This window comes from Passer domesticus, chromosome 2 (assembly GCF_036417665.1).
Source record: "Passer domesticus isolate bPasDom1 chromosome 2, bPasDom1.hap1, whole genome shotgun sequence".
Taxonomy (NCBI): domain Eukaryota; kingdom Metazoa; phylum Chordata; class Aves; order Passeriformes; family Passeridae; genus Passer; species Passer domesticus.
Genome location: NC_087475.1, coordinates 31,397,211 through 31,424,680, shown reverse-complemented (window position 1 = coordinate 31,424,680; position 27,470 = coordinate 31,397,211). Strand labels below are relative to the sequence as shown.

Below are 27,470 nucleotides of genomic sequence, written 5' to 3'. Positions count from 1 at the left end.
GGAATCTGACAACTCCCCACAGACACCAGGACTATTGATGAGTTCCATTTTATGTTAGAAATTTCTCTCTTCTTTCCAGAATTACCTCTTTAACCTCTTTCAGTCTAATAAATTCACATTAAAATGTGACCAGGAGTGACAACCTTGGGAGAGGACTAACCTCTCCCTCTATCATGTCATTTTAGCCTCAGTCTCAAATTGGTACAGCACTCCCATAGCTATTAGCTCAGCTCTTCTCCTGCCTCCTGAGTAGATGAAGCAGTATGTCTAATTAATTTACAATCCTTAAGTACAAAGGTAGCTATCAGCAAAACTATATTAAAATCAAACTACCAATAAGGTAATTGTAAAATCCTAATTTTCTGGGATGTTTTCCACTAAATACCATCTTAGCTTGGAGGCTGAATGTTTTTGGAAGTTTAGCCTTACAGCTGCATGAAAGTCAAATACTTCATACATTATAGTATATCTCACTCCATACAAAAAAAAAAAAGAAAGAAAAAAAAAAAGAAGACAGATGCTCTTTAATACAATGAAATGCAATTTAAAGCCAAGTCAATAAGATAGTAACCTCTTATCCTCAAATGAGGGATATGCTATACATCATGGGTTAGAAGTTAAAAACGAAGAGAATGGTTCTTGCCACTCATAATTCAAAGGTTGTTGTCAAAAGCTTTCTGTTCATAGAAATGCTATTGGTTTTATTCAGCTGGCAGAAGCTGTGCAGTATTCTAAGCAGCTCAGACAGATAGCTTTTTTAGCTATTCAGTTCAGAGCCAAATTTTCCTGAACAGCATAAGGACTTGATTTTGCTAATGTATACATGTTGCACTGTACCCAGTTCCAGAAATAACCTGCATCCCTGAGTGCAGGCTGGGGTCTAGGGAGGATACATGCTAACAGCCAGATTCCCTATTTTTCTTTGCACTCAGAGAGGCCAGACACAACCAGCAAAAAAAAAGATTGCTCCAACTAAGAAGCCCTCTGGCACAAAGCTCTGCTGCTGCCCAGCTCCCAACCTGCTTCTCACTGATGAGAAAATACCAAATACTGGGGGTGGGAGGCAAGGGCCCCACTGCAGCACAGCAGCAATGGGCAAGATCCTCCACCGAGCTCCCATCTGCCTCATGAAACTCCTTTTTGCTGGAACCAAATAGCTGAGAATACATGAGAAGCAACCAACCTTCTGCAGGCAGCCATCCTCTCTTCCCCTCTCGAGCCTGCAGGGAGCAGAGATGAGGTGCAAAATCTGAACTCCCCTTAACTCCCCTGTTTTCTCTGATTGTCAGACGAGTGATGCTTCCCAGCATCCTGAAGGGCATGGGGAGCCTTTTCTCTTTCTCATTCCCCTGAATAAACCCCTTTCTGCTGCCATGGCATTCCTGAAGGGACAGCAGGAGAGGAGCAGAGTTCATTTGCTCTGAGAAGCTGTCAGCATCTCCCTTAAGGAGGGCAGGTTGCCAGCCTCTCAGAGCCAGCTATGTGGTGGCCTCGCCTCAAGCAACCCTTGTTTCCCACTGTCACATTCCTGTACACCACATCATCTCTTCTCCTGTGGACATACCTGACCAGCACAACCCAGCCCTAGACTTGCTCCTAGTCCTTTGTGGTCAGGGCAGCTCCTGTAAAAGACAGAGACAGGAAGCAGAATGCTGGAGCAGCCAGTGACTTCTCTAAGACAGCCCAGAAGTGTTGCAAAGGCACAGCTGAAGCCTGAGGTGTGAAATCTCATACTGTTTGCTCGGTGTTGTTTGGTGTCAGTGGCCCTAAGCAGTGAGCAACTGCAGCAGGAACAGATAGAAATGTTCCTGCTGACAGGAACAGAACAGGATGCTTATTTGTCCCTTTTTTTTTTTCTGAAGGGAAATGATCTGCTACTGCTAATGCTGAAATCTGTGCCTCTTGTTCGTGTCTGCACCAGGTTGAGCATGAGAGAAGTTGCCAATTACAGGTAGAGGCTACCTTCAAAATTTGGATAGAAGCTGCTCATTTTGACTGTTCTACCTCGTAGTAGTACTTCCTACTCTTAAACGCCCAGAATTTGGTACAGGCATTCCATTAGCTGTATTTTAAACCTATACAAGCAAATTCAGTTAAATAACTGCTTGTATGTGTGCAATTTTCCACATATCAATGCCAGCATCCCAAGACTGTAGAGCAGGCTGCTCAGTTTAAATCCTCATGTATTTTGCTTGCTCACATACAGGTATGGCCATAGTTACTGATATTATTTTGGAAATCTGACCTGCTGTCTACTGGGAATTATTATACATCTCACAAGAAAATGCTGGATAGAGGACAAATCCTGCATGAGAGCATGAGGACACAAATGCCTTTACCCTTATGTACTGCACATGCCTTTTCCCCAGGCACATACCTGGCAGGTGCAATCCAGACCTTCATTTGTCACTCAGACACCAGTAATAGGCTCTCCAGAAATACTCTAAATAGATTAGATTAAAATTATCTTCTGTCTTTTTAGACCATCTTGGCATTAACAAAAAAAACTGGATATATTTTCCAGGCAAACATGCTTCCTCTGAAAACTGAAAGATAGGACAAATGCTCCCATCTCCTCTGAAATAACATTTACCACCTCTTGCTAGAAAGAAGCAGCTGGCTTCAGTTAATCTGGTGGGATAACAATAAACTTAATAAATGTAATGACATTAAAATCTAAACCTTCTTCTAAAATACTTGGGTACAGGGATGAGCTGCACAGCTGCGTGCAGAGTTTGGCACCCAATACTCAAAATGGAGCTCAGTGTGTTGCACTGGGTGCCAAAGTTCCCCATAGGGAAAATGGGGAGAAGCCAAGCATCAAAGAGCCAGTTCTTAACATCCAGAGGCTACATTGGGAAGCAAACTTTATGCTGGCCAAAGGAAAATGTCAAAGAGAACTTTCAGTTTTTGCTGTGATAAAACTTCCCAGTGGAAGCAGAACTCACAGCTGGAGTGTCACCTATGTGCCCTCTTGGCTATTTAGGTCAGACAAGGGGAGCATACCTCTCTTTGAAAGGAAAACCAAAGGACACAGCTAAACACTCTGTTTTGCTAACACTCCAGTGGTTAAAGCAGCAGCACAACAAGATGGGAAGCCCAGATCCAAGCATCTCTGTAGTATGAGTTTCAAATCCAGAGATTCAGTCTCAAGGAACATGTGCTGGTTACTAGGTAAAAGGCTCCTTCTGGATGACCTTCAAAGCCCTTCACCACACCTCTGGAGCCTGATCTGGGAATGGAGGGATCATGGGGCCAGGAGTAAAGTGGATGAAACATTCAGCTGGAAAAGGGGAAGCCTGATTTCCCTGGGTGGTATCATCCCAAAACAAGCAGCACAGACAGCATGTGGCCACAGAATATCTTGGACTTCTCCGGGCCCTCATGCACTGGGCTAATGAGTCTGATAATTCCCAAATTGCTTCTAGGTATGTGTAGTAGCAAAGCTGGAACTAAGTCGAAATGCTCTTCTGCCAGAAAACATCATCTTGGGTGCCCAGTTCAGTTGTGTGGGGTTTCAGGGTCATGGGGTTTGCTATGTTAATTCTGATAAAACTGTGCACATTAACCACTATGTAGCACCTTCCCTAAAAGTGGTAAACTCAAGTAAGGATCTGCTTCAGTGGCACATCATCAGCTAAATTAATCTCCTGGCATAAACTTGCACTGCCTGGTTCAGTGAACAAAATCAAAATCCAGTCTCTAAATAAGCCAGAGGAATTTCTGGCTGGTGTTGCAATTGCTAGGCACATTAAATGACAGATAAAATCAAAGTGATTTTCAGTGGTTTGGATACCTAGGGCACTAGTATGTTAGTCCTGCATTCAGCTTCCAACACAGGTATGTCTCCAGCCTGCTAACAAGCACCCTTTGTGGATTACTCCTGCACTCTGACCTTCCAGAACAGCCTAGTTTTGATTTCACTGAAGACCTAAGGTCCTTCTGTTCTCCCATAGCCTGTACTCCTCATAAGCAATGTCTCTTGCCTGAACTGACTGAATTTCTCAGTAATCACACACCTTAGATTACAGACTGCAAGTTTAGATGCATCACTGTATGAAATACTGTACAATAAGCAATCTGCTGACATTCCATCATGCTTAGGACACACAGTCTCACAAATAAGTTTGGTTCACCTCTCTCTTTTTAAGCCTATAAGGTGCCCATGCCCACAAAGACAGGGTTCATCTGGCTCACATCCTCTGGGAAGCTTTGGGCACACGTAACACAGCACAGCAGGGCAGAAATCCTCAAGCACACAGAGACCAGAGGAGGGCTTTCACATATAGCACCATACAGCCCTACAGCTTTGTTCTAGAAGCAGCATAGATGTACTCACATGATGCTGAGCCCAAAATAGTTACTCTTTTCTCCTGAAGAAAAACACCCATGGACAAAGCTGATTAACTCAGATGTTTTTCTCTATGAACACAGTGGAACTTTTATAGATCTGCAGATGTGATGTACAGTGCAAATGGTGGCAAGCATCACACAGCATCACCTCAGGTAAATACAAGCCCACTGTTAATAATAATAGTGCAATTTGGTTTTATCATCACCCAGTATACTTTTGCACTATCTTTCAATTTATATGGTCCATATCAGCTGTATGATAATTGAGTGTTAATTTTTACACCCTTTCCCTGAAGTATCTTTTCTGCTCTTCTGTATCCTTGCAATGAATTTTTTTGTACCAGAGATTTTCTTCAGATTTTCTTCTTCAAGGTCCTGCTCCTACCTCTCTATCTAAAGTATTGCTGAATGTGTCATACCCAGGCTCTACCTCACCCTCTGCTTAACTAGTCCACAGTTATTTTCAAAGATCTTCTTCTATGTCTTGTCATTATTATAGGAAGGTCAGTTTCTGTTCACTTGAGTAAAAATATAACTGATGCTATTTTTCTGGTATTAAAACTATGTATCACAGTCTAAGAAAAGCATCAAGTGTACTCTTTTCCTATCCATAAAAAACTGATATTACAGGTACCAAAAGCTTGACCTGAACATGTCCCATATTTGGTTGCATTACTTTTGCCTGATTGCTGAGCAAACCTTTGCAAACCTAAATCTTTTCAATTACATCATATTCATGAATGTGTCACACCTCACTGTGTCATTGTGCCAGAGACTCATTAAAGATCTGCTCAGAGCTTCCTTCCTACTTTATATTTCTTCTCGGAGTTGCTTTGATTTGAGAAATCTCTTTTGCAAAAGGAAAGACGTCCATTGTTTGGAGTCTAAAAGGAAATGTAGGTGTTTAATTGGTGGATGTGGTTTTCATTATACTTTCTCTCTCCACCACAAACCCTCTTCATTGCTGTGACAGGTCTGTTGGCAGCCTGCTGTATCAGACTGGGGGTAGCTGACTTGATAAGCATGTCACCCAGATGAAGAAAAACACAAATTCCCTCCAACTTTGCTCAGAATTTCTAATTAGCTTAAAGTCAGTGTCCTAAATTGGCACAGAAAACCACCATGAGAAAGTCTGAAGGAGATGTAACACTGTAACTCAATAGGGTCTAGCAGTATTTTACACGCTTTCTGGTTTATTGAAATCAAGTCAGCATCTTTGCCCTGAATATACTCCTTATTTAAACACAAGTGCAGTGACATACAGTCCAGTAAAGTCCCCTGCTTCATTTCTATGCAGCCCATGTCATGATGGTAAAGAAGGCTCATTTACTAGAGAAATAGATAAAGAAGATGCTTTTATTTTTATGAAATCAGTCACCTACTCTCATAGCACTGAGGTCCTTTCCCTCATATCCCAAATGAATGCAGAAGTGGGGATGAAGGAAGTACCAATCTGGTCACTGTTACAATTCTCTGCTGCCATTTCTCAATGGGGCTCATTACCTCTACCACTCAGACCAAAATAAAATCAAACCCTAGTGTACACACTTGGGGTTTCCAATAACCAAGTGGTAAGGAAGCATTTTCAATAAATAAGTTGCATGTGCCTACCTTTTTTTTACCCTACTAATGCAAAACCTAGTTGCTCCTATTTACTAAGGGCAAATCATGCCTGTCCAGTCTGATGGCCTTCTATGAGGGAGTTATGGCAATAGCTGACACGGGAAGCTTACAGATTTAATCTATCTAGATTTCTGTAAAATCTTTGATATGGTCCCACATAACAACCTTATCTTTATATTGGAGAGCCATGGATTTGATGGATGGATTCTTCAGTGGATAAGAAATTGGCTGGATGGATGCAGACAGAGAGTTGTGGTCTGTGTCTCTATGTCCAGGAGGTGGGTGATGAGTGGTGTCCCCCAGGGCCCTGCCTTGGGACTGGTGTTCTTCAGTGTCTTCACCAAAGACACTGTCAGTGGAATCGAGTGCACCACAGCAGGTCTGCAGATGGCACGAAGCAGAGTGGTGAGGTGACACAGCAGAAGGACAGGATGCCATGTAGAGAGACCTGGGAAAGCTTGAGAAGTGGACACGCCAGAACCTCATGATGTTCAACAAATCCAAGTGCAAGATGCTGCACCTGGATTAGGGTATCAAATCCCAGATACAAGTGGATGGGGAGAAGAAGTCATTGAGAGCAGCCCTGCACAGGACTTGGGGGTTATGGGGGATGAAAAGCTGGACATGAAACAGGGGTGTATATTCACAGCTCATAAGGTGAATGGCATCCTGAGCTGCATCAAAAAATGAGTGGCCAGCAGGTCAGGGCAGGCAATCCTCCACCTCTACTCTGCTGTCATGATCCCCCACTCAGAATACTGCATACAGCTCTGGAATCCTCCACACAAGACATGAACCTCTTAGAGAAGGCCTGAAGGAGGGCCACAGAGATGATCAGAGATCCTCTCCTAAGAAGACAAGTTGAGAAAGCAGGAGTTGTGTACCAACGGAGAAGAGAAGGCTCCAGGGTGACCTCACCAAGCCTTCTAGTACCTAAAAAGGAGGCTTATAAAAAGGAGGGCGTGGGATTTTTAAAATGGGCAGATAGTGACAGGACAAGGGACAATGGTTTTAAATTGAAAGAAGGTGGGTTTAAATTAGATGCTAGGAAGAAATTCTTTAGCCAGAGGGTAGTGAAGCACTGGAACAGGTTTGCCCAGAGAAGCTGTGGATGCTCCATCCCTGCAAGCATTCAAGGGGTTGGATGGGGTCCTGAGCAACCTGGTCTTGTGAATGGCATCCCTGCCCTGGCAGGGAGTTTGGAACTAGATGATCCTTGAAGTCACTTCTGACCCAAACCGCTCTAGGATTCTATAATTCTATGATTTTCCAGCATGTGAATGTATTTTGTGCCAAGTCAGTGGGCCTACAGGGCTGAGAGCAACCATGACCCAACTGTGGCTTGAAGCTGACCTCTTTTGAACATCCTCTGAGGTGGCAGAACAACACACAATCATAGTGTATGACTACAGGCTCCAACCTTTCCCTGCTTGGGATGCTCTGATCTCCATGGCCCTCAGCAAGGTCCTCACATACTGACAGCTCTTAAACTAAAGTTCTCCTACAAAAATAAATATTTTCATGGATACTCAGAGGGTACTCAGGATGCTGATGCCTTGAAGCTGTAAGAACATTCACCTGATACACACAAAATTTTAATGTAAAGAAAATGGAGAACAGAACTGAACTTGTAAGAAATTGGGGTATTATTTTCAAAAAATGCTTAAGTCGACAGAAAGAATACCTTTACAGGTATGGGGTAGTTTATATTTTCAGGCTTGTATCATGGCTTGAATGAGTACAGGCACACTGAAAAATTATGCTCAAGCTTTAGTAACCCCCATATGTCCCCCTCCCCCTGGACGTGCCCTGGAAACACTGAAATAAAAAGAGAATGTCAGCAGTTTTGCCAGAACTCCCAGGCAAGCCAGTCACAGTGGAAACCTGACATCCAGAAGACCTGGAAAACAGCCAGTTTGTGCACAGCATGTCCATCCTGTATGCCGGCATTCAGGTGCATCGGATTTATTATGCATGTGCAGATCACCTGATTTATTGCCAGGGTTTATTACCAGGTGCAGCAAGGCCAGCAGCATGTTCAGAAAATGTTGGATTTACTGCGCGTACCCAGGACATCTGTGAGCACACACAATCACCTATTCTCCTGAGGCTTCCTAGGAGGAAATACAGGAACCATTCCCAAACTTCTGCATTCGCTTTGGTTCCATGCTTGTCTGCAGACAGAGACAGACTGCTGGGATGAAGTAAATGCAGCTACTTCAGCATACTCTGCGTGTGTATTGCTAGAAAACTTGTTTATACTTCCCAATCCTCCAGGGACAACTGTGAGCGGATGAGGGCAAACTCACAGCGTTTCAACAGAGCTGGCCTGCTTCTCTACCACACAGCAGATACATTAGCACCTAATGAGTTATGATGACTTCAGCTTTAATAGATGACTTTTGTTCCGCCAACCAAATTACAATATAAGCAAGTCTGAAATTTTACTAGTTGTTTTGGCATGTGAATGCAAGTTGAGCAAAGGAAACCGCTTGAGCTACATATTTGTTCAAAAAAATCAGAATTCCATTTTCTTTAAGGCTTTCAATAAGAGGTACGTTTCCAAGTAATTCCAGAAAGTGAGAATCAGGTATATCTGACTGGCATCCAGGTCAAGGTTCCAAGACTCAGTCTGATCCAAAGCAGCAGTACTGTATTAGTACTGTATAGTAGTACTGTAATAGGTATATTTAATTAGTTTCCATTGGTGCCACATGTGGTCTGGTGAAGTGCTGAAGTGCCTTAGAGAACACCCGATAGTTATCAGCATTTCAGTATCAGAACTTAAACACACTGGGATTATGGGAGCTCTAAACAATAATGTGTTACTGAGACCCATCCACTGACTTCTTTGGGCAAGGGCATTTTTCTTATGCTCTAAATGCCTTAGTTTGCACAATTGGATTTCACAGATGAGAACCAGCTCCAGCTGAGATGCCACAGCCAACAGCATTTCCCAGGCAGGGTGCTTTGACTATGAGACTCTTTTCTTCACAGCTCTTCACTGGTTCCCACTTCCCTTGCCATGAAAGCCCTTCGTGGCCTGTCGCCATCATTATGACAAGTCATTACCAAAAGTTATTACAATAAGGCTTTCTAGTCTTCTCTTGACCCATTAAGGCTCTCCAAGTTTCCAACTAATCCCCCTCAGGTTATTCTTGTGCTGTCACTCTTACTTGGGAGGAGTCCTCATAAACATGCCCAAAATCATTTCATTGTTCCTTTTGAGGTTCTTAAAAAGAAAGTTCTCAGTTTTCCCATCATGCTCACACTCATGGATTTGGCAGCACTGTCAGGTTCGTGGTTTGCTGCAAGTGCTGTTTATTCAGATTATTAAAATATTCCAGTCTCTTCTTTCTGACCAGTTTTGCCTTTTATCCATAATTTTCCTCCAGTTTTCACTTTGTCTACAAAGTTTTTGGTACTGTGACTGGATTTTTGTCCCAAGTCTCAACAGCTCTTATTACAGCAAATCTGGGTCCCTGTGCAGATGCAAAGTGCAGTGATAATGCTGAATAAAAACAGCAACAGGCAGAAGGGTAAAATAACACAACAGCCACCCTACTCTGGAGCCAGTGCAGAGCACTGAGTGTTCCAGCCCCTCAGTGAGGTACGGCTATAATGGGAACATGAGAAGTTTCACTATTATTTCTGTTGGGGTAAATAGGATGTTGACTCTTTTCGGAAACTTTAGTTGTAGTTTAATTTCAAATCATCAATGCTCCAGAATTAGCTGCAACTTTCATTATTCAACTATTTTTCTTCCTCTTTTTAACCCTTATGATAATTTATTCCTTTTGTTTTTTTAGCTATACATTACTTTGCTCTGTGTGAGTCGTAGAACTAATTTTTCTAGTTACTTTGACAAACCTGACATCTTGCAGCTGTTACACATCTTGTGTCAATTACATCTCTAGATAAAAAGAATTCTTAAACCCTGAAGGCTGCAGATGGCTTCCTGGAGAGGGGTTAATGGGTTAACTCCAGCTTCGTAATAAAGCCTTTTGGGGGTCCCTTTTCTTGGGCTGTGCTCTTCAGTCTGCTTCTCTTATGCCCTTCTAATTTTGCTACTTCACTTACTATAACTCACATTCCTCTCTGGTCACAAGAGAGGAACTGAAACACCAGTGTCCATCCACCCCTGCCTCCATCCCACCCAAAGGTGCCTGGGGGGCAAGACGAAATATCTGTCACCTGAACCTTATCTCCACATATCATGCAGGCTGCTTCTGGCAGGGCACAGCTGAATGACCACAAATCAGTGGAGTGACAACTCGAACCACCACTAATCCCTAATAAATTCTGGACTGTCCCACAGATTTGGGGATCTCCTGACAACTGGTGATGCTCTCAGCATCTGGCAAACCACTTGTGTCTAATTGGGTACCTTGAGATATTTACAATGTGCTTAATGGTTACTGAAGAGATTGATCACCCTATTCTTGATATCTACCCAAAAAGGGTATATAAAATCCTTTGATCTTGCTAAGGCAGCAAAACATGTCGAACCATCAGTTATGTAAAGGTGGTTGTTATTAATTTGAATACTGCACAGAGAGGAAAGAACAGAAGTACCATATAATGAGATATATTAAGACTACAAAAGAATTAAGTGAAGCCGTTACGTTATGAATCATGATTTTATTGTTTAGCAGTCAGCTCTTGATGTAATTCAGATAATAATGAATGGGCTAATTTCTTCCACCTTATTCAGGCAAAACTTCCATTGACTTCAAAGAGAAAGTTGTCCAAGTGAGGACGAGAGATTGCTGCATCTATCCCATTATTTGCAAATGCTTTTCTGAATACGAAGCTTTCCTTTATAATGGGCTACTGCCAATAACACTAACATTTACATAATGTAAACCTCTTACATAAGAGTCTTTCATGTTCAAAAAAGATTTTTTATTCCTATTGCAAACTGCCACATTAAAAGTTCTTCCATTAACCCTAGCATATATTAAAGTATAAAAACATACTGACTTTGTCAGCACACCATTTCAACTATTTTTCCTTCTGCTCTAATTTTCTTATTTCATTTTACCATGAATTTTTAATCAGGAGAATGTGTTATTTATTGATTATTAGCAAAGAGATTATTTATCATTGCAAATATTTCTCTTCATCACAGAAGAGTGCCAAAAAGGGGGAAATGTGCTAAGCCTTGTTACTTGTTACATTTTAACAGATGCCAGGAGTATTTGAGGAAACAAATTAATATATAGTCATACATCACTATTCCTCTTACTCTATAGTTCTGTTTATAAGTTATTACCCCATAACACTTTTCAAATTGGGACTTTGAAGTAATTCCTAAAGCAATGGCTCAAAACCTGGAAAATGTGCTTAAGCATAATACTTTCTGTATAGATCAGGGCAGGAGTCTTCAGGTTTTTGACAAAACCAGTTATTTTTTCTCAGATTATAAAGTATGCACTTCCATCTGGAACTTATTTTGACATTGTGAACCTTAATGCCTCAGAAAAGCACACAGAACAATGGATGGGCACTACTTGATTATTTTAAATTGAAATTAATTAATTATGAAACAGCTGCAATCATCTAAATTACTTATTTCCCCTTTCAGTGAAAATTAATTTATAGGCATTTGCAAAGCATACAAAAATAACAAGAGAGTCAAGAAAGTCTGTAGGAAGGGAAGTCATGTAAAATTGTCTATGATCTGTATTTCAAGAAAGTAAATAATTAATAACTCCTAGGAAGCATGTTAGGGATTGCTCATTCTATTATACAGACACATTGAGCAGCAAAATGCTTTAAATCTCAACAACAAAAACAGTACAGAACTCCATAGAATTCACCTTTCCAGGTAATAATTTTTTTTCAGCAGAAACCAGCAAATTTTTCACATTAAAACCATACTGTGACTTGAAAGAAGCTTCTCAGTCATTGAATAAAGACAGATGAGCAATGAGTGTTAGAAAAGCTACCACGGCATCAAAAGATCTACAGTCAAGGCCATTAAAGAATAGCTAATCTGCTCTAGTTTTAATTCTTTGCTAATGGGTTTCCTTAAATGTGCTTTACATCAGCTGTAATTAGTTCAAGATACTGCTACTTATATACTTCTAAGAACAACAACAAAAAAAGGGGTTGCATTTACACCACTTGCCATGTAATCATGTACACGCAGCCACGCACCCAAGCTGGCAAGGTCTTGTGAAGTGTGAAGCCTTGAAGAGTGCCATAAAGAGACAGTTTCCTTGGATCTACAAAAGCTGGTTCAGCTCCAGCAGTAAAAGCATTTATCTGTGCTTTCCTTTGTTGGGGTCATCTCAACACCATTTCACCTCAGATGTTGCAGAATCATCAGTAAATGGCCAGGGATACATTAGCAGGTACACATTACCACAGATATTGGTAATACATACATTCTGCTACCAATGCTAGGGGTTTAGAACAGATTTTCATAGACAGTGGCAATAACCAAAACCCAGACCCAAACCCAGCTATAATTCTTGCCCCTTTTACATTAGAGAGCGACTGGGTTCTGAATGGAATTCACTCCTTAGAAAAAGGAAACAAGAAGCCTCGGGTAAGACTTTTCAGCACCTTCCAGGACCTAAAGCAGGTTGACAGGAAAGCTGGGGAGAGTCTTATTACAAGGTCATGTAGTGATGTGCCAAGCAGGAACAGCTTCAAACTGAAAGGTGGTGGGTTTGGATTAGATATTAGGAAGAAATTCTTTACCGTGAGGTTAAAGACACTGCTGAGACACTGAAACAGGCTGCCCAGAGAAGCTGTGGATGCCCTGTTCTGGAAAGGTTCAAGGCCAGGTTGGATGGGGCTCTGGGCAACCTGGTCTAGTGGAAAAGTATCCCTGTCCAGGGCAGCGGGGTTGGCACTAAGTGATCTCTAAGGCCCCTCCCATCACAAGCCATTCTGTGATTCTGTGATACACAAAGGTTGAGCTCCACAAGCTGCAAACACGCTGGTGTACACACACATGCAAGGCCATGTGGTGACACAAATTCAGATCAGTCAGGATCATGGTGGTTTTCTTGTGGGGAGCCTTGGTAAATGGACTAGCACACAAACACCTTTTGTATTAAGAAATTCCTGACAGTCTTCAGGCCTAACCACAAATAAAGCACATTGTGACATTAATTTACTCTTTAAATTGGTGACATTTAGTTAATTCAAGGTCATCATCCTGGAGAAAATGTTACACTCTCTTTGCCAAACACAAATGAAGAAATGCATGCTTAGCTTTTATTGTTACTTTGTTATTTAAAAAAAGTTGATGACATGACAAGTTCCCTCCCTATGTCAGAAACAAAAAATATTAAAGTGTCTTCTATTGGATGCATATCAAGGTAATTATCTTCTCCAGAGTCTCCGTCAATTCAGTCTGTTAATTTTTTCTAGGCTAAGGCACGACCATCTATTGCACTTGCTGTTCTAAAGCCAAGGAGCACAAAAAAATTAAAGTTACTTCGCTCTGTCTGAAAATTGACAGACCTGAGAGATGAAGCCTTCTGGTCAATCACAAGTGGTCAATGACAGAAGGAATCAATTTTCTCTTGGTGCATCACTAGGATGTAGACACCATTTAGCATCAGCAGAACAAAAGCTAACATCCCCCCAGAGGGGTTTAGGACACTTGCTAACATCAGTGCATGAGAACAGGCTCCCCAAAACCTTCACAGTGACCAAAACAAAGAAGTCAAGGATAGAAACAGGGAGATGCATGATTGGAGAGACCACTCCTGGGATGGTTTTTGAATCTGAACTCTGCAAATGCATACTTCACCAAATCTTTTTCCTTCTGATCCATCTGTCTGTCATATTTGCATTTTTCCTACCACCACAGGTCATCATAGTACCTGGCATCGAGACTGTACCATCATGGCAATGCATGAGCCAGGGAAGCCATGAGTTTCTCCCTAACATATTTCAAAAGTGATATGTGCAGAAAGAAGTGATCACATCTCAAAGCAATCAAAACATACTCAGTGTAAGAAGACACCACCTTCATCCTCTATTTGTGCACTCCTGCCATGTAGTCAAACCAGGCTGAGCCACAAAGGACTCTTTCTCTTCTTCAAAACATGTGCAAACAACCACACAGAAAGACTGGGTTACATTAAGAAGTTGTGCAGCTTTGTCAGATACAACCCTCTTGTTTTTAGTTTTAAGTACTTACAGTTGTGGATCATCTTTATTGAGAAACAAAACATAGCAACAAAAAGCTTCTTAGCAAAGATTTCTGGTCCCTTCAGCATAATTTTAAGTGTTTCCTGCCTGCTGAGACCACCACTGCTGCATTGGAACTAATTTATTTTTTAAGAAATACATAAAGGGTCTCTGAGGCTAACTTTAAATTGCATTCCTACTGTCATATTTCCCAAGATACATTTGTATCCAGGTCCTTGGTACAGGCATTCAGGTTTAAATCTTCCTAAGAGGATAAAATGCAGTCCTCCTAAGTCACTAACACTACTTCTTGTTTGCTTAAGGTATGAGGAAAGTTGAGCTACCAAGTTGTAGGAGAGGAACACAAGGTTATGCATTTTTACCTTTGAAAATGTTTAGCACAGAATATTAATAATTGTCATTATGTTCATTTAACTGTCACTACAGTTCATTCACTCTTTCTCCTAAGTATAAATTTGTAGTTACCCACAAATTATTCAGAAATTATGTAGAGTATTACCTGGGTATTCAGCTATAAGTATCCATTATTTGCTCTCCTGGGGCCTTAGGCAGAACCAGCAAGTATAACCAGTGTCTTAATACTGATTTGTAATAGACAGAAGAGTAGCCCTACTGGTAATTATGTGAATCCAATGGGTTTGGCCAGAGCAGGGACCAGCGGCTCCCTGGGAGCAGTCAGAATCTAATCCCCAGCAGCAGCACCAAAAGGGGAATTCCCACTCACCAGCAGAACAGGGTTTATTAAGAGCTAGTTCTGTTCAAAACCAAGGAAGTTTGGTTACAGCTTTCCCTTTTCCTACTTCCAGTTTTTCCCTAAGAACTTGGGTTTTACCCAGGAATTAGCCTTACAGCCAACCAGCCATATACAAAGAAAGTTTCCATGGGTTTCCTAATGTCCTGGGTTGACTATATAATGCTTTTATCTCCAATCATCTTGTTCTGTTTATACTGAATAATAAGTTTTACCAGGACGCCTAGAAAATGCCATGCTTTTGAAATCTCATTTTCTGACAGGGACACTTCACACTTACAACCTGATCAGTCTGCCAGATGGGACAACATATCACACAGAACATAACCTCCCTGATTTCCACCTGTATGTGATGCCAACTTCTCTTCATTTCTACAGCTTTTACTCTATTACTCCTCTTATTAAAAAAGTAATAACCTGGCTGTAAGGTATATTTTTATTCATGCTTTGTCATTTCCTAATCATAAATATGAAGCAAATGGATTATTTTGTTTTACGAAGTTAGAAACCCCTGTAATTAAACAGCTGCTTCCTTTAATGACAGTGTCATGGAGTTGAGTATGAAATTATTGCTAATATATAAATGACAAGATGTTCCCATAGCCAGTATTTTTTGGAATGCTGCTTTTTAATGGCCCATATTTCTCGTCCACAAGTTTTAAGAAACCTGGTATTTTCCTCAAAATATTCACAAAGAATGGGAAATGCTGCACGTATCTCATGCCCTCTTCTGAACCCTTCTCCAATAACCTAGAGTAAGGGTTTTGCCTCAACTTCTGATGAATACATCCCCAGAGGAGGACAAATCTACACGTCTGAGTGTCAGAATGAAAGCCTAAAGGGCTGTTCATCTCTTGCATCACACAATTGGGCATGGGTACTCAAAGAGTCCTCAGGGAGACAGATGAAAGCACATCCATTGTCCTACTGGTGTAACAGAATTTTATTTATTAGACAAAAACAAATCACAAGCTTAAAAAAAAAAAAAGTACTAAGTACTGTGAATTAGAGATAATAGTCCAGATCCTCATCTGATGTAAACTGGCAAAGCCTCTGGACTCAGTGGAGACTCAAATGAGGAGGATGTGGTATATTACATCCAGCAAATGAGCACTCACACAGCATAGCAGACATGTTTGTAAAATATTATTATTCAGCTGATGTTTATAAAGTATTTTGACCATGAAAAGCCTGCTCTTCTTATTATTTATAATGTTTTAGTGCATACAATTTGTTCAGTGCTGTAAGAAAAAAAACCTCAAATAATAAAAGCAGTTCCTGACCCAAAGGGCTTCCAGCCTAAAAAACAGGCATCAAGAAGAGAGAACATGCTGTGAAAGCAGGAGAAGGGAACAATCTATAGTTATTACTTGCCTATTGTTTGCTCACAACTTATAATCATCACAGAAAGAGAAAATTTTTAGATGGGATCTCAATGAGGGACAGGTGGTAACTGTGAGTTGACACTGGGAGGAAGGGAGAATAGGAAACACCACACAGAGAGAAAGAAAGAGACAAAGATGTTTTCAAGCATTATTTGTTGAAAAGGTGAAAGAAGTAAAAGAAAAAGATAAGGAGCAAAGTCCAAGACACATGCTGGAGTGGAGTTATAAAGGAGATGTGAGATAAAAGAGAACACTAACTTTTTTTTTTTTTTTTTTAAGAGGGAGGTATTATTGCTGAGCATTTTCTGTGAAAAGGTCAAGCTGGTCCAGCAGCCTGTTACCATACTGAGACAGTGACCCCTCTCACCCCAAAATAGTTGTTTACTGTTATCTGAAAATAAACATTGTGCTCTTCTACTTTGACTGAAGAAGTATGTGTAGAATTAGCTTTCTAAAACTGTCTCCAGTAAACACCATGCAACATAAGAAAAAAAAATCTTTCCTTACACAAATATAAAATGTAGAGACTAAAAGCCAGGCAACCTGGAATCAAGAAGTTACAAAAGGTTCATTTATAAGACTGCTGGATGTCTGACCACTTTTTGTTAATAGCAACTTCCAAACAAAACTCTCATTGACTTCAAATGGAGCAGGAACAGACCCAAAGATAGCAAATGAACTAATAATTCAGTACAAGGTCTGTAAAACACACTGGGCCATCTTATACTGTGGCATTTGATATTGATCTTAGCTTGGAAGCTATACAGCTATACATTTTTTACAGGACTATCCAACCCCTACAAAACTGATGTTAACTCAAAACGCACAGAAGTATCAGGTAACTACCAAATAAACCAATTACATACTTGGCTTCTTTTACCTAAACAAACACTGTTTTGTTTGTGGCTAACAAACATCTTACATTCAAAATTATTTTCTTGTTTGGTACAACAGAGTAAGTGCTTTAATAAATCTGCTAATTGCTTTTAATGAATGGGGAACAACTCTGCCTACGCATGTATCTGACATCAGCATTTGAGGAGAGCCTTTACTGACGGGTCTTCACTATTGCTGTGCCTAAAACTAAGCATGGAGTTAAGGACCTGGCTGAATTTTGATCTTGATTTGTCAAATAAAGCAAATAACAAAACAAATGCCTGTAATGCAGAACTGGTCTGGGCACTGTGATTAGGTCCTTTGGTCTGTTCATCTGCTGCCTTCCATCATGTATAGGATGTTTACTGATGTACAGCAGGCATATAAAACACCTCCATCTGAGACCTTCCATCTCTTTTTGTCCAGTGTAAACAAATGCAAACCTGCAACGCACTGGGGAATCCACATCCTTGAGTCTGGACAAGTAAAACTACACATGTAGCACACAAATAAATGCATGGACAAAGGAAAACAGGAGACAGGGTTGTGGTTTGAAGTCGTCAGTAGCCTGTGTTCAGGTTAACTCTGCTGGTCAGCAGTAACGACACCTTCAGTTAAGTTGGGTTGATCACCCTAAAATGTTCCAAAAAAAGCTTCCCAAATGGGCACAAGTTTTGTTTATGCCACAGATTGGTATGTTTTCTCAAAATTCCTTTTGAGTTTGTGCTCAGCTTTCACTATTTGAATTATAGTAGTTTTCTGGAAAGCAGAAGTGTTATTGGCATCCATACAATCTGGAAAAACTACTGTTTAGTAGAAAAATAGCTTACAATATTCTACCATTACAGTTTACTAGCTAAATACTGTCTTATAGTCACTACACGATATATCATTACATTTTCTATGTTACAGCAAAGCAAAAGATATAGCATGTATTAATTGGAATGAAAAGACATTTATAGTATAGTAGCAACAATCAATGAAAATTGATTAGCATGCCCCTGTTCATTTGGAAACACCTTTTGATTTTCCAAGAACATCTCAAATAAATAAAGAAAACAAAAAAAAAACCCACAAAAAAACCCCAAACAAATGAAAAAAAAAAAAAAAAACACTTTAGAGCAGCACATTAATATTTAATTACTGCACTTCTAAGCAAAATGTTCACCAAATACTTCAAAAAGTGGATTTTCAGTCATAAATTAAGTGCACAAATTGCCATTATGGCTACATTCAAAAGAATAAAGGACAACATTCATTCTTGCTGCAGAGAAAATTAAGTCTCTTTAAGTGTTGCTCTTTGTCATGAAGTACTTCCTATCTATGTAGCGTATTTTATTTCCCTTTTTGGCAACAACTGCACAACTTTGAAGGCATTCTCGTAAGTTTTCATAGCTGAACATCACCATGTTCAAAAGCTTTGTTTTGGTCCGTTTAGTACGGAATTCACACCAGGTTTCTTGAGAATGTCCATGACTTGCCCCGTGGTGATGCAGGGCAAGTTATGGACATGCCAGGAGCAGGCAGGATGGCAGGAGGCCAGCATGCCACAGCCACCCTGCCAGCAAATGGGAGAATGACCCAGGGCCCCAGGGCACCGCCGACCTTCTCAACAGACTTGGGAAGCTTCCACTAAGCCAAGGTAAGGTTTTATTTACTACTGTTAGCGTGGCCTTTCAAAACTGGCTATTCCGAACCGCTTGTCAAACAGCTGCTTTGTGATAAACTTTCAGCCCATGATCTGATACTCCAAGCTAAGCTGGTGGCAAAACCTAGTGCTCCAAAAAGGACTCGGAAACACAGAAGCAACCCCCTTGCTCCCCTCACTAGGCGCTGCTCTGGGTATTTGTGCGGTTCAGCCCCTACAAAGGGGTGAAAGTTTAGCAGTGAATGCAGGCCTGCCACTATGCAATGACTTCTAATGTGATTTTTGGAGCCCTTCTGATGAACTGACCTTCTAAACAGCAACAGCTACAGAGGAAAACAAGTAACAAGAGCTATGAAACCACAAGATTGCAAGTAACGCAAATACAGATATTTTTAAGAAGGTAATTTAGCTGGAAAACAGTTGATGTCTTTTTGGACCCATACAGGAGTCTTATGGCAACCACAGTCATTTGAAAGTGGCTCCACAACAGCCAAGAAGCGTGCTGAAATGGTTTGAGAAGAAGCAACGGCCAGACACAGCCTAGATCCCTAATGTCCCAGAGTTACATTGTTAGTTTTTCAAATCATTCAAACTCAAATAGCCGGCTCAGAGAACAGAGTAATGGGCAGCCTACTTTTGGTGAAAAAGAAAAATTGCCCAAAGTTTGTCTTCATTCAAGGATCAAGGGAAAAGCATTCAAATGTGTAAAAGTATTATTTCTCCCATTCTTGTTTAATAGGAAAAAACCATGTAATTTAATTGTAAAACCATGCATACGGACTGTAAACTTAAAATCAGGCCAGAGATAAATGTTATGGTTTGGATATAAACTGAATATTGGTATTTATAATTGAAACGAGGACATAACCTTAACTTGTGTCACAGGCAGAAACACTATAATTAAAAACTTTTATGGGGTAATAACTAATTTTGTATTATACATGCTCTTTAAAGTTCCCACAGCAGTGTAAAAGTTTTATTGGGCTCGATGTTATCAATGTATGCATTTATAAGCACCCACATTATGCAGCGCAAGCTGCTCTCATCATCCTGAGGTCTTTTGTGAGAAGCGGCACAACTAACGGGACTCGCTGGTCCGGCTCCTTTTGCTACACCTGCCACCGAGGAAATAAGCCGGCGCTGTCGAACGCGCACCCTACTGACAGAAGCCACAGATCACCTAACGCGGTGTAAAACAAAACGCACGCCGGTGTGTGATTCCCGGCAAAAGGCACCCCGGCTCCCCGCGCTCCAGCGCCGGCGGGCGGGCGCGCAGTGCCCGGCGGAGCGCACCGCGCAGGGCGCGCCCCGGGGCCCGCTGGGCAAGGCAGCCCGGCCTGGCTGCGAGCGGGGCTCCGCGCACCGGGCTCCGCGCACCGGGCTCCGCGCACCGGGATCCGCGCACCGGGCTCGCGTCCCACCGGGGGACCCCGCATCGCGTCCCACCGCGGCATCGGCCCGCGGGTCCCGGGGCGCTTCCCCGCACACCGGGGGTTCTAGCGGGGAGCGGAGCGCTTCCTCCGCACCCCGCGGAGCCGACGGGGGCCCGCCGCCCCGGGGCCGGCGGCGGGGAGCGGCGGCCGCCCGGGGGCAGCGTGACTCCCGCAGCAAACTCCGGGACTTGGCAGAGGCAGCAGCTCGGGGAGGGTGGTGCAGGGGGGAGGGCAGCGCTTCCCACCTCCAGCCGCTAATGACATTTCTAGAAATTGTTTCCCCTCCTCCCTGGCAGCCCCGCACCCGCCGCCGGGGCGGGCAGGGACGGGGGTGCGCAGGGGGAGGTCAAGGGCATGCGACGGGGGGGGGCGCAATAAAGGCGGCCCGGGAGGGACTTGGGAGCGAAGGTGGGGGGTGAAAGGGGCGTGCAGGAAGGATGGGGGATGAGTCCGACTCGAGGTACCAGAGGTGGGTGGGCACAAGGTATTATTAGAGGGGAGGGGGGTGAGCGCGGGGGGGGGGCGGAGGGACGAGTGCAGGTGGACCCCTCCAGCCAAACACCACACTCACCTCCCGGATCCACCCTGGCAGTCAGGGGAGGGGGGCACCCGTCCCTCTGCCCCTACCGAGCCAGCAATGCTGGGAGAGCAAGTGGCACAGGAGACACCTCTCTGGGCTGCACCCTCTGCTAATGCACCCGCTGCCCCAGTTATTGTACCCTCGGGCAAATGCACCCCCTTACTGCACCCCAAATTTACTGCACCTCTCCAGGTAAGTGCACACCCACTCCAAATTATTGCACATGGCCCAGTTATCGCACCCCCTCCAGCTACCGCACATCCCCCGCAGCCCCTGTGTCCCCGCGCCTGGGGGAAGCGGAGGCACCACTCACCACAGAGAGTCCAGGTCCCACTCCTGAAGGAGAGCTAAGTCGAAGCTGTCCATGGTGAGCGGTGTCAGCGCCGCCGCGCTGCAAGCACACGGCGTCCGGGGCGCATCCTAACTGCACCGCGGGCAGGGCGAGGGCGCGGAGCACCCCCGGCGCCGCCGCCGGCCGCTCTCCGCACACGCGCGGGAGGCGACGGACCCCCTCGGCCGCCTTCCTCCCGCTTCCCCCTAGGAAAGAAGCAAGCACCCTGCCCCCAAAAGAAAGCACACGGTGCCGCCGCTCGTGTGCGAGCGGCGCGGCGCGGCTGGGCTCGGCTGGGCTCGGCTCGGCCGCCGCCGCCGCGCTCCGCTCCCGCCCCGCTCCCCCGCGCCTCCTCCTCCTCCTCCTCCCGCCCGCCCGCCGCCGGGAGCGCGGCCGAGGCGGCGCCCGCCCCGCGCACGCAGCGCCCGCGGCCGCGCAGCGCCCGCTCGGAGCGGGGGGGCGGCGCAGCCCGGCGGGCAGGGGGACTTGGTGGCAACTTGCACCCCCGGGGGGGCTTGGCCCGCCGAAGTTGGGTCTGGGGTGGGTTTTTTCTCCCTATTCTTCCTCCTCCTCTTCCCTCTCCTCCTCCTCCTCCTGGCCAGGTACCCCGGCGTGGGCCACAGCACCCCGGCTTACCAGCACTTCATGGGTGGCAAGCACCACGATGTTCGGCTGAGAAACACTGGGGAGAAATTGTGGCATTTATTGTGGACCTGGTTCTCTGTGCTGGAGCCAGCAGCCCGGGGTGCTCCCAGAGGATTTCCCCGCAGTCCAGGGGTTGGGCTGGGTTAAGGCCTTTTTGCACCAATTCCTCATTAGATGTGTAATAAACTGCACCTGTGCAAGTCTTCATGCCCATACAGGTCCATCTAGACCTGCACGGGCAATTAAAGGTCCCTGGATTGCACGAAGCCTTTAAAAATGAGTGATCTCTGGTTAAAAATAAAAGTACCAATCATCAGCATTTGCCACCCAAAGCGAGCAAGATGCCTTGCACTGCCATCCAGCCTGCGTGAGGCACCGGCTGTGATATCTGGCTGGCCAGGGGAGGCAGGCGCTTCTGATTTGTAGTTGCTGAATCACATTAAGAGAGGTTAACACACATTAAATACTTTCCAGAATACTGGGCTTTTCAGCTAAGCAGTGAGTAGCTGCCAGAGAAGTGCCATGTCATCGCAGACAGGGAGAAGAAATGTGCAAATCCGTGACGAAAAGAGGGGGCTATTCATGCAACCGCACCGACGCGAATATCTGCAGAGCGATCCCACACTGGGAGATCCCTGCTCTTGGAGACCGAGCCAGCCCAGCTGGCAGCTGGCTAGGGCACCCTGACGTGCGTGACACCCTGGCAGCCCAGAGCAGTGCTCAGGCTCAAGTATTTGTGCAGGCTTCTCGTCTGCTTTTGCGACTGTGTGTTACCCGTTCCCGAGTTAGCTTGGTTTAATTTAGGGTTGGTAACCTTGCACAAGCTGCGGCGCAGCTCTGGCCGCAGCGTAGGCGCACTCCAAGGGAAAGGTTGAAAACCCATTTGCACGGGTTTGAAAACAGTTTGCACGCCAGTTTCGGCGAGTCATCTCAAAGTCCCAAGCCACTCCACGGCTGCTTCTGTTCCCTTGCACAGCCAAGGTGGTGCTGCCTCCTACTGCCAGAAGTCCCCCGACCCTCGGGATGTGGCACATCTTCAGCCTGGAGTGACACACGGGAGCCGGCTCCTGTAAAGCCTGTCTCCTCACTTTCCCCACGGGGATGGAGAAGGATGTGTCTCGGTTGGGCAGGTTTGTGGCACCCTCTGCCTACCCAGAGCAAATGAAGATGAAAATGAAAAAAAAATCATGCCAGTTCAGATGCCAGGCTTGGTACAGTATTCATGGATACATAAATCCATGAAAACAGGTTTTCTGTCAGCTGGGGTAAAGCTTACCATGACAGAAGATTGAGCCTGGAAAGCAGGTAACATTCTCAACAAACATATTACTTATGTGTGAAGGAGTGAAGGGCAGCATATTTACACTGACCTTTTCAAGCCACAGCCTCTGCTGCCTCACTCTTCTTATTTTAAGGGAGGTTGTGCAACCCCCATTGCAGCATGACCCTGGTTCTTTCCCCGAGACCCAGCTTAAGCAGTGATTTGCAGAAGTGCTTAAATCACATCTGAAATGCTACATACAGCAGGGCAAGCTTAGGCTGCCTTTATGGACTAAATCACTAGAAGTGGCACCCCTTTACGCCAGTGCTGGAATTTACCCCAGGTCATCCTGTAAAGAGCAACGTGGACTGCAGTGCTCACAAGTGGTAACTTATGTTGAAACTTGGAAGCAAAATTCCATAGGCTAAATTCATCATCCAAACTCAGATCAATAGAAAATGTAAACAAACAGCATGAACAACACTGAGTGAATGAAATTTCAAAGAGTAATACATAATGATAGTATGTTTTATGTTTTTAATATGTTTTAACACAAACAATTATTATTTTTCTTTTACATTTCTTGAATGTGTATCATTACTGTGGTGTTCTTTTCTTTCCCATCATGGCTGTGATTCTCCTCTCATGCAGAGCAGAGAACATCAAGACTAATTGCATTGAAATTAATGTCAATTCAAAATCCCAACTGCTCTGGCTATCTGCCAGGTACTCAATGTTTCCTCTGACCCTGGTAGCATTTTTGAAACTCCTTGTATGTGAGACCTCACTTACAGGTTAGCCTTCCACCCTTAAATTTGCTTCTCCTGTGATGTGCTTGGCTGGGTTCCTGTGCTGGCTCCTCAGTATAGAACTGTGGTTGGTCCCTGTGGCTGGAGCATCCTCTGTGCTCCATGTCTTATTCATTCAAATCCTTCCCTCTTTCCAGCCACTGAACAGTAAATTCACCTGCTGCTTTCTTACTTAGAAGTGGCCCATCTATCTCCAGTGGGTTCCATGATCAAAACCATAACATGCAGTAAATTGACACAGACTGTTTAAAAAAACTTTGGGATGATGACTGAAGAAAGTCCTTCCCCACTGCCTGTTGCAACCCGCAGCTTTCCCACAACCACCAGCAATCCCCTGTCATCCCTGGCTGTGTGACTTGTCAATGTATTTTCAACTCCTGTGGGGAGTGAAACCTGCCTTTTTACAAAAGCATGGCATTATATAAATAAAAATATGCCATGTGCTATCTATGCTCATTAAGCATATATTTTTCATGATTCATATGGACATTACTTGTCTCTTCATTGTGCTTTTTCCTCTGTTAACAACTCTTCATTAAGAATAAGCAAGCAACTGTGCCCAGTCAAGCAGACTTTTTAAGAAGAGCTGAAGGCCTAGGAACAATATGTAATTCAAATCCCTTACATAAAGATTGCATGTAGCAGGAAAGCTGAACATCATCTTAAAAGTTGACATTTCCCTCTACTCAGACTCTCTGTCTTAAGCGTGGCATAGCAACTGCCTGAGAAAGAGTAAAGATAATTTTAATGTAACATAAAATAAGGGGAAGGTGAGAAATACTACATTCCTAGTCAACATCCTGTACGCAAAATACTGCCATAGTATCTCTTTGGTATGACCTACCTTTAAAACATGTACCCAGCAAGAAATTAATTCCCAGCAAATTCATAAGACCTTAGCTGAATGCTTTCGAAGAACAGAAGAGAGGAATTCTGGAGGTGGCCAGTGCAGGAAATGCTTTAGCATTAGTACGGTGTGTCTCAAGAACAAGAAGTTCTACATCTTGCCCCACTTGTGACACACCAATGCAGAGTGGTGGGACACAGGCAGAACCTCTTTTTTGCCTGTGAATTTCAGTGGTTGCAGGGGACAGCCTCACAGCCATGTGCATGCAGCGTGGTCCAGGATGAGACAGTGCATGTCACATCCTGCGGTTTCAGGGACAAAGTGAGGGCTGCTACACCTCACCATATCTCTTCATTAAATCTACGCCTGCTCTTATCCCAACAGCCTAATCCATCAGCCATTCCTTCAGAGGGCAGACTGCTGCATTGTTTGGCAGGGAGGGCTACAGTCACACGTATTTTGGTGTGTGATGCACTTCCACCTCTCACTGCAAGGCAGTGCTCCCAGGGCAGCTCTGGTAAGCGCCCTGAGCCCTTGTATAGGCTGTGGCAGGACACATGTGGCTCCTCAGTGAGTGTTTGCATAACACCCAAACAGGAATCTCTTCCATGAGATGAAAAGCCACGAAGCATTATTTAGTCTTGCTTTAGCATCTCATCACCATTCTGAGCAGTACCTATTTCTGCTGGGCACCATCTCCACAGGGGCAAGAGATCTAAATTAGAGCCAGTTTTGCAGAATCAGTCCCTCAGTGCTTTTGAATGTGTTTTGTTTTTCCAAGGGTCTCTAAAGTAGTCTAATGAGTATACTTTATACTAGGTTTGCTATTTAAATTCAAATACAGTGTTCCACTGCAGATACTTACATGCTTAAGTGTAAATAGTTTTCAATGTAGTAGTGGGTTTTCATAACCTCACAGTTTATAGCAAAGGCAAAGCCTCTGGATTACCTAGTCTAGCCACCTGTATATCACAGCCCATCCAGTGTCACTGTTCTTCCCATACTGAGCTCAGTATCTTGCAGTTTGAGCAGTTGCACAGTCCACAGTTTAGTACTCTTAACATAATAAAATGTATATTTGGAAACAATTTTTCTCTCTGACTAACTTTACTTTTTCTCTGTATCTTTATGTCTTCAACCAGATAATGTTTCATTAAATCAATGCTAAGTTCCAGCACAATGGCTGGCGTTGCTTCAGCAGAGAGAGAAATGAGCTCTGAATTGTGTTTGCCTATTTATTTAAACTTGCAATCTGCTTTGAAATTCCTTAGGATGAAACTTGTGTTTATGCCTGACAGCTACGCCTAACCTTAACTGACTCAGCAGGTGTAAGTGCTCCTTGATTCTGTGCTCTTACATGCTCCTTTATTGCATTATTGTATATTGTATTCGTTAGGTGGCTCTTCTCTAGTCACTACAAAAGATGCCAAAAATATTGTGAATGATTTCTCTCCTGTAAATATCATCACAGTCTATTTATACACTGTAGCTTCTGAGATTTGATAAGACCAGAGTGTAATATGGCATGGATACAGATGCTGTCAAAGTTAAGTTAACACAACATATTTCATCACTCTCCCACTTAACATGCATAATACACAAACGGTTGCAAGCTATCACTCTTTTAAAGAAGCAAAATATATGGATTTAATTTTTAATGATTTAACTTGGTAATTAATCCAAATTATTAGTTAACAATAGCTAAAACAGAGAACTATAATGGATTCTCTGGATAATGAAAATATTTATTATTTTAATAAGGTGCATGGCTGGAAGTCTAAGTCAAGTCTTAGTCTACTGGCCACATATTGCTCTTGATTCACACACAATACCCCCACAGAGGTAGGTGGATGGCTGTGTCCCCAAACAAAGAAATATAAATTGCTGTTTCCAAGTATTGATGACAACATCTATCATGTCAGCTGCAGAATTGATCCATCTTAAATTATAAACCAGGGCTGATGGAATTATGCCAATTAGAGAGACACAGGGTTTTTTTTTCCTCTTGTTTTTCTCTTTCCTATAGTTTTTACCCACACAAAAGGTTTGGAGACCTATTTATATTATCAAAGTCTTTTTGTCACCTGAGCCCCAAAGAAAGATTTAAAAAGAAAATGTAATTGCTGAACAGAAGTGCTGTGAGGGCTGTTTCAGGCTCAGGGGAGGGGAAGGTCAAGTTTTTAACCTGGGAACAAAAGGACTGAACCCAATGCTATGAGTGGGCTTTCCCTGGGGTCCAGGGCGAACAAAGCCCTTTTGCTGGATGGTGGCTTTGTGGTGATGGGGAGGGCACGACCTGCTGGCAATGAGCACGGCAGGTACACGCCACCCTCCAAACCAGAGCCCATCGAGGGCTCTGCAGGTTGGGGTCAGGCACAGGGGGCAGGGGGGCAGCAAAGAGGGTGTCCCCAGTGACAGCTCCCAATTACACTTGCCAGCCAGTCACCCCCCAACAGATGTCAGGGCCATCTCACAAAGTGGCCAAGGGAGCAGCGGATGGACGCTCAAGCTGGTCACCACTGCTGGCAGCACACAATGCCCCTTGGACCCAAAAGAGAAAGGTTATTAACCTATCCCTCATCTTTCCTCCAAAGATTTCTGAATTTGTGAGTGGTGTCAGATTCTGTTAAGCAATTACTACCTATTTCCTTTTGTCTTACATTCGTGCCTTGTAAACAGCTTTAATAAATGCCATAATTACAATTCTCAGTGACTGCACCAGTTTAAGGGTGCATCTTTTCAGAGCATCT

At 43.6% G+C, this 27,470-nt stretch overlaps 1 protein-coding gene across 3 annotated transcripts in view; it reads right to left on the bottom strand.

The window, feature by feature from the left end:
* Nucleotides 1-21,476, bottom strand: part of AFF3 (ALF transcription elongation factor 3) — a 323,171-nt gene extending 301,695 nt beyond the window's left edge. For all 3 annotated transcript variants that reach the window (XM_064408084.1, XM_064408085.1, XM_064408086.1), the window contains exon 1: nucleotides 21,141-21,476. In XM_064408084.1, coding sequence (XP_064264154.1) covers nucleotides 21,141-21,193 — 53 coding nt within the window. In that variant the 5' untranslated portion in view covers nucleotides 21,194-21,476. The remainder of the gene's footprint in view (nucleotides 1-21,140) is intronic.
* Between the last annotated feature and the right edge of the window lie 5,994 nt (nucleotides 21,477-27,470).